Raw genomic sequence first — 7,862 nt, forward strand, 5'->3', positions numbered from 1 at the left:
CAGTCCAACGTCTTGATTTTGTCTTTCCCCCCACATGTTGATTTCATCTGGTTTCGTCAGGCTGATGATCTCGAGGCCCAAAATGAACTGGCCCTGGCCTTATCCAGGGGTCTGGAGCTGGACACCCAGAGGTCAAACAGAGACTCCATCCAGTGCTCCAGCGGCTACAGCACTCAGACCAACACACCCTGCTGCTCCGAAGACACCATACCATCACAAAGTAGTAAAGTTTATCCTGATTATCTCTTCAGAGATTTTGTGTCATAATCCACTCTGTACAAGTGACTTAACCTCCTCATATTTGCCCACGACAGTTTCAGATTACGACTACTTTTCCATGGCTGGAGACCAGGAGCCTGAGCAGCAGCAACCGCAGCAGCCGTCTGACTTCGACAAGTCCTCCACGATCCCCAGAAATAGTGACATCGGCCAGTCCTACAGACGCATGTTCCAGACCAAACGGCCCGCCTCCACAGCCGGCATGCCCATCACACAGACCCCATATCCTGGACAGGGGACGTACCACGGGGCAGCCTATCCCTCCACACCGGTCCACACAGGAGCCTATCCGTCTGCTCCTGCTGGCCAATACACTGCTACTTCTACGGGTACAAATAACTGAGGTTTTTCTTATTGCAACCACAAACTCAGGCATACATTTAAACAAAATTGAAAATAAAACTCAAACAATTAGTAATAGAATCCACCCGAGTGTAACTTATTTTGAGTCATGGAAGCAGGTCAGAGGTGATAGGAAGATTAATAGAGTTAAATAGAGGTTGGTCATTAGGCAGTGAGAGATTTAAAGCCTCTAACAGGCAAAATGTGGCTCAAAAAAATACCAACTATTTACTCTGTGGGACTGAATACAAATCGTACTCCACACCTTTCAGATTTTGATTTATTTTTATTTGAAAAACATTCCCATTCGTACTCCTGTCGTGCCTGTGTTTTTCGTGTTTTATGGTAAAATATCAATAAAATACATTTTGTTTTCTTTTGTGTATCTGTTAACAAAGGTTGCTTCACGTTAAAACCACAATTTTCTAGCAGCTTTTATTATTTGCTTTGTATCATCATTACCTGCCAAGGATTCACCCCACCTCTGTAATCCTCCCTGCAGGTCATGGTCCAATTATCGTCACCCCTGGAGTTGCCACAATCCGCCGCACCCCCTCCTCGAAACCCTGCGCCCGTCGCTCCGGCTCTGTGGGCGGAGGCCCCATTCCCATTCGTACTCCTGTCGTGCCTGTGAAAATCCCTACAGTGCCTGATATGTCAGGAGCAGTTAACGGGAGCAGGAGTCCAGAGGAGATCGGAGGAGGAGAGGAAAGCTCATATTCCTCGACATTTGTAAGACCGGACGAAGCTGGCACGCTTCCTTTGACGTCCTGGAGCGGCCAAGCCTCTACCAACCCTCCGACCGTTCCCCTGCCCAACCAGCTGGTCCAGCCGTACCAGAGAGTTGGAGAGGAGGCGGACGAACAAGATGAAGGAAACATGCTTGTGGCTATCCGCAAGGGGGTCAAGCTCAAAAGAACCCTCACCAACGATCGTTCAGCTCCACGGATCGCCTGACGGCATCATCCGACTGCCAGCCTGGTGTCACAAGTATCTTGAGCTTTGATGATGGAAATTTCCATTAAAAAAAATATTTGGGAATTTGGTCAAAAGCTTTAAAAGAAAGAAAAAGCTTTTTGTGTTTATAGGAGACACCTCTCTTATGAAATGTTCACTTGTGAAAATATGTCACCTCAAAGACATTTAACCTCGACTTAGTGTAGATTTTTTTCTTTTTGGTTGATCCGTCAGATCCATCAGTCAAAGGCAGAATCGTTGGCATAACCAGTAGTAGACCAGAGCGCCCCCTTGTGGTTGTTTCTGTTTCCGCTGAGTAGATTTATTCTTCATTGGCCATCAAACAGAAGCTCTACACCAAAACACTTATCATTTCTGCTGGGTTGGGTCCATGATGTGTGTCGTAACGGTGTGAAATATTAGGATGCGCTTCTGTGAATATTTTTCTGAAAAAAGAGCACAAATGACTTGGCTGACCTTTTCCTGTGGTAAAACAACCACTGTTTATGAAGAATAATGGACACTAAGCTGTCTTCCACTTACAGCTCAGAGGCATAAACACAGCTCACATCAGAGCCCCTCATGGACCCGAATGGCCGACCCAGGAAGCTGTGGCAAAGCAGAGGAACTGACTTTGTGCTACCACTTGTTTGACCACGCATTGCTGCAGGCTACTTTGTAAAGTGTAACGAGGTTATATAAATAGAAATTTGATCTTTTGTTTTAAAATCTTTGCTTGTCTTAGTGTCTTTATAATTTGTAAATAATTTAGCACATCTAAATTGAGGATGAGTGTGATGGTTCAGAGTGACGATTTTTAGTTTCAAAACATCTAAAAAGGTTGTAATCATCATCGGCCTCCCCTGCGTTAATATAAATTTTTGGTTAAACTCTCCTGCAGGTGTTTGATTTCTCATATCTTTTGACTCTGCAGGCTACATACTGAGATTTGTAGGATGTATAAACGTTAATTGACCCTCTACTATCGTACTATGGTATCCATGTGCAACAGTTTGAAAAATTAAAAACAAGTGATAGGAATTTTTAATGAGACAAACTATTTTTGATGTAAAGATTCTCAGTTAAAATTTCTAAACATTTTTATTTCCAAGTTTAATTTTTTTTTGTTTCCTTTTACTCTAACAAGAAAGTACTTCTGATTAACATTTCCAACTTTTGCAGTATCATTCTTTATGTACAGATATTGTTTCAGTCAAAAGGAGGAAATCGGATCAACATGTATAATTCATAAACTATAAATATAAGTAGCATTTTAGTTACTTTTTTTTTATCAGGACTTTGATAAGATTTTGGGATACGAGATTAATCCTCGTATCGTAGCGTTAGACTATAAGCTAAGGAGGTTAGTGGCACCACGTCTGTAATTCATTTGCGTTTCAGTTCAAGCACTGTGTACTTCAAGATGTATGAAAGTGTAAATATTGTTTAGCGATGGTCAGTCGAGGAACTCACACATTTTTAATTTATTTTCTTTTTCAGTGTTTTAATTCCATCTTGGTTCTCATCTTATTTCTATTTTTATACGTTCTAAAAATATATATATACCAGAGTAAGAAGGTTGCTTATCCGTTCCAGTGTGAGAAAGATATAAAACAGATGTGCAGACATTACATATTAACGAGAGGCAAGCTGTTTAACTGAGTTCACGGGCAACAGTATTATAAGTTTTGTGTACAAAATAACTGTACAATTTTCTCTGAGTTGGTTAAAGTGTCTGTATTGTTTTAGTTTTTGCTTGTACAGTTATTTTAGCATGACTGAACAGATAGTGGACTAACACAGAAATATTCATAAACTTGACAGCTGTCCCCTGAAGGCAATTTTATTTTATGACCTGGTCTTTTTTTTTTCTGTCTGAATATCTGAAATATGCTATTAACCTGTAATTCCCATATTCAAATTCTTAGCATAAATATATATTTCCAAATGCCAGTGTATCCTATGAGTAAGAAGTATATAGTTTGTGAAATTTTGAACATTACAGTTTAATCTGTGACATAGTTTAGTCTTTTGCTCATTTTCTCAGTGGAGAGTTGACCTCTCGCTGCCTGTCCCTGTATAGTTTAAGCTTTGATGCTGTTTATTTTTCAGGAAAAAGTGGCACCTTTAGAAATATAATAAAAATAATCAACTTACTTTGGCTCAGTTGTTCTTGTTGTTTTGTATATTCATGGTTTTTGAGTGGGTATAATATCATACATATTACATTTTAAAGGATAAAAATGTTATATGCAATACCTGACAATCTTTGAACCAAGAACCATTTTATATTTTTTAGACTCGAGCTGTAATTTAAAACCGATATATTAGACGCTATAATTTGTACATTTTGTTTGATCAATGTATTTCACACAGCTTTTATACATGAAATAAGAGAGACTGAATGCAGCCCAAAGAACTTAAAACACCACCGCCACACAGAGGGACCAAACGTTGTAAAAATAAATAAATAAAAATAAAAAATCTTGTTATGCGACACTGTGGCCACCAGAGGCCGCTCTTACAAAGGTTTAATTACTAGCTCTCAACCAACGTCTACATGTTTTCATTTAAGATCTGTAAACACGCTTATAATCGGCAAAATATTTAATCACACTCAGGAGACGTTAGCTTTTAATTTTAATTCTTTTTTTTAATGAATGGGCGCCTTCCTTCTGAAACATAATGCCACGTGATATCTTTTTTTCCTTTGGGTGTGGACTCGGGTTTGGTTAAACAATTGAAGTGCCCCACCTGGATGGAAAGGAATGGATGAACACACCCATTTGTGACATACTTGATTTGCACTTGTCTAATATTTTCATCTTGACTGAGCTGTGAATAGTTACATAAAACGTTTTGGCACTTATTTTCATTGACAATATGAACCAGTCATAACATCCTAAAAATAGTAATCACATGACGCCTTTTTATTTCAAACGTGACATTAAATTGCCTGTATAACTTGCCCCGTTTACATAAATTTTACACATTCTTCAGTACAGCAGGCTTTGAATTTCTGACCCAAGCAGTCCCCAAATGAGACTGTGATCAGAGGTGCGTACGTCTGACGGTGCCGTCAGAGTTACGCACGGAGGAAAGCGGCGCTGCCATTGGTCAACATTTTCGAGGTCGCTGTCCGGCGCTGTGCCCTCCCATCCGCCTCACTCCATCCTGCCAGCTAGAGGTTAGTCCGAAGAAACCGAAAATGTGATTTTTTTTTTTACTGTTACACAAGTCGGTTTAATGTTTGCGGTTTCTGTGTCACTGTGTGCAAACTCTTAGAGCGAGTGAAGCGTATGAACCGGACCGGTTGCCGTGTTTTTTGGGCTTCTCCTGGCGGAGGTTGGAGGACGGGACAGCGGAGCATCGACTGAGGTGCGTCCCAGTAAGTCATGTTGCAGTTTGGTTTATGCAGCTTTTTGCTTCAGAAGAGGGTTGTAAACTAAAATACCGGTTCGTAAAATAGTGTGTGTGGGAAATGTCAGGTTCGCATTTGGTTCAGAATCGACATTCGGATAGAGAAACTGTGTTTTTCTGCCACCGTTGTGCGGACGTTAGTTTGTAGCATAAATAATGAAATCATGGGTAATGTCACGTGGTTGAGAAAAATACAATTTTACTCTAATTACAATCAGCTCTGTTGTCCGTCAGGACTCCGGGTTATTTCTCTACCCTCATCCCCAAGATGCTTCCCTCCCTGCGGAGAGTCCTGCGGCCTGCCTTCTCCTTGACAGCCGGGGGAGGACTGTCCAGAGCCGGACACAGGAGCGGCGAACCATCCGCTGTAGTATCAGGCTCCCCGGGGAGGCTCGCCTCACAGCCTCCGCTCTCCGCGCTGGTGCAGCGATGCTACCTGGGCACACATCCCCTGAAGGAACCCGTGGAGCCCCTCAACTCACCCCGCGGAGCCAAGGACTTCATTTACAGCCTCCACCCGTCGGAACGCAGCTGTCTGCTGCGGGAGCTGCATAAGTTCGAGTCCATAGCCATTGCTCAAGGTAGGTAGTGTTTTACAGTGAAGCAGAAGGTACAAGGTGTTACATTTCAACACCGTCAGTATGATAAAGTCCGCCCTTTAGGTTCAATTATTTGTGCTCTACCTGTGGACAGCAGTCAAATATTCGTGCAGTTTCTGAAAATGTAATCCACGTTTTTGTTTGTGCGTGGAAAAGTAAAAAAAAAAAAAAGTGGTAACATTGGGTCAGGTGAAATTTTCTATCTACATCTCTTGGAGACAAAAATACTTGCTTGTAAAATGCTTTGTTTTCAACATATAAAAAAAAGAATCATATTATTATGATGGGTAATGATGACTCAAGCTTTTCTTTTGCCTTAGTAAGACAGATGCACTTATTCTGTAAATGTTTTGTGTAAATGCATGAGCTCTTGCAATTGCCAGTCCAGCAGGTGTTGAAACTGTTAGAAAGTCTGTTTGCATGGAGCTAGCTCTGGTTAGCTCTGTGATTCACCCTGTTTAATTTGAACTGAGATTAGCCGCAGTTTTAAATCCCAGCAGGGAGAAATAAATTAGGTGTTTTATTAAAATGGTTATTACAATCTCTTAACGGATAATTGAGGTCTGAATGGTCTTTGGCTGCGGGCAGATTCTTTTCAAATTCCTAAAAAATTAGAAATGGCTGATCTTTAAATGCAGCTCTAAAGCTGACCGCAGCCTTTTTTTCAGAGCCAATTCTCATAAATGTCATATTATCTATAGATGAGGAGCTAAAGAAAATTACTATAAGAATCTGGAATGAGTGTGGCTGAATTTTGATGGACCTATGTAACCCGTGATCATATATTATACATTTTGGACTGATTGCAGTCTGTTTGATGTATTCTGTTCTGTTTACAGCAGGTATAAATGCACTAACCTCTCTTACACTCGTGTCTCTTTTTATAAATCTGCAGTCTTATTATGTGGTAAGACAGCATGGAGGGCAGTGCTTGTAGACCTTCTGATCTATGTTGTGCAGGATAAATGATCAGTAGCTGGCACTGTCTGAGGACATGTGGGCGTCCTTCCCTTTTGTTTTGATTTGTGCCTTCATGATGCAGCAATTTTTACAGTTTGGTTTGCTGGGAGTCTAGATTACTCCCAGCAAAGTCAGGTTTAAAGTGGACTGGTGAAGTGGGCTCAAGCAACCCAGAGATATCTGCTGAAAAAAATAAACAAATGTTGTTTTTTCCCAAAACCATAGCCTCAAGGTAACTTTTAATAATTCTTTCATTTTTAATTTTATCAGGCATTTACTCTTTCTTGTTGTCACTGATGCTGTCGCTCTGTAGGTATCGTTTAGTGAATTGTGCAGTGTACTCAGTGTGGAGGCATTACTGCATCTCTGTAAGAATACAGTTATGGGAGCATGAGAAATGCACCAGAGCAGAGGATCTCCCACATGCAGAGAGAAAGTTGTCAATCAATAAGGAGGGGGATGCAGCGGGAGAAACAGTTAAGTGATGATGAAGAGGCTTTACAGCTTCTGTGCTGACCCAAAACTGTTCACACTCTTTCCCGCTGGGGATAAAACACGGCGCCTGTGGTTTACCATACTTATTATTTATTAACAGGCTTAATAAATAATATTAGTATTAATATTATAATAAATAATATTAGTTTCATAACAGTGATATTGTGAGATATAAATATCGCATCAACTCCAGAAGTTAAGATTTCAAATATTTTTGTTTGTTATGGTCTCAGTAATATCATGGAAGGACATAAAAAAAAAAAAAAGATCAGATGGATTTTTCTTATGAAGATAGAAATCCTGCTATGAATTCTGCAGCGCTGCTAAGAAGCTTTGTTTTTATTCTCTCACACAGTTTTGAAAATGAGTTTCCTCATAGGTTTTACAGACCGATCTTAAATCTCGTTTTAAATAACGTAATAATAATCCTGCAGACAGGAATTTGAAAATGAATTGTTTTATATTTTATATCAAGACTTGTTTGTTTTTTAAGCTATAATCTTGACCCCCAGATAATTACAGCACTTGAACATTTTCGGTTTGTCATACTGCAAACATAAACTTAAATGTATGTTATTAGAATATTGTATGATGGGCAAACACAAAGTAGTGGATAACTGCGAGGTGGAAGGAGAAGGATACCTGATTTTTTTTTTTTTTTTTTCCTTCATTGATATTCCTGAGACCATAACAAACAAAAATATTTGAAATCTTAACTTCAGGAGTTGATGCGATATTTATATCTCACAATATCACTGATATGAAACTAATATTATTTATTACAATATTAACACTAATATTATTTATTAC

General features: G+C 39.8%; 2 protein-coding genes across 19 annotated transcripts in view; both read left to right on the forward strand.

The window, feature by feature from the left end:
• The window catches only part of LOC103129100 (metastasis suppressor protein 1-like), a 44,488-nt gene extending 40,754 nt beyond the window's left edge, over positions 1-3,734 (forward strand). For 10 of the 14 annotated variants that reach the window (XM_016673053.1, XM_016676214.1, XM_016675205.1 and 7 more), the window contains 3 exons: positions 61-223; positions 315-608; positions 1,124-3,734. In XM_016673053.1, the coding sequence (XP_016528539.1) occupies positions 61-223; positions 315-608; positions 1,124-1,578 (912 nt within the window). In that variant the 3' untranslated portion in view covers positions 1,579-3,734. The remainder of the gene's footprint in view (positions 1-60; positions 224-314; positions 609-1,123) is intronic. The other 4 variants (XM_016673656.1, XM_016676547.1, XM_007548521.2 and 1 more) reach the window with 1 other exon arrangement.
• Positions 3,735-4,656: 922 nt separating this feature from the next.
• LOC103135153 (transmembrane protein 65-like) overlaps positions 4,657-7,862 on the forward strand; it is a 23,440-nt gene continuing 20,234 nt past the window's right edge. The window contains exons 1-3 of one of the 5 annotated variants that reach the window (XM_007548127.2): positions 4,657-4,765; positions 4,864-4,966; positions 5,233-5,579. In XM_007548127.2, the coding sequence (XP_007548189.1) occupies positions 5,267-5,579 (313 nt within the window). In that variant the 5' untranslated portion in view covers positions 4,657-4,765; positions 4,864-4,966; positions 5,233-5,266. Of the gene's footprint in view, positions 4,967-5,232; positions 5,580-7,862 lie in introns of all 5 variants that reach the window. The other 4 variants (XM_016680049.1, XM_016680376.1, XM_016679060.1 and 1 more) reach the window with 4 other exon arrangements.

Source organism: Poecilia formosa, unplaced genomic scaffold, assembly GCF_000485575.1.
Source record: "Poecilia formosa unplaced genomic scaffold, Poecilia_formosa-5.1.2 Scaffold0, whole genome shotgun sequence".
Lineage (NCBI taxonomy): Eukaryota > Metazoa > Chordata > Actinopteri > Cyprinodontiformes > Poeciliidae > Poecilia > Poecilia formosa.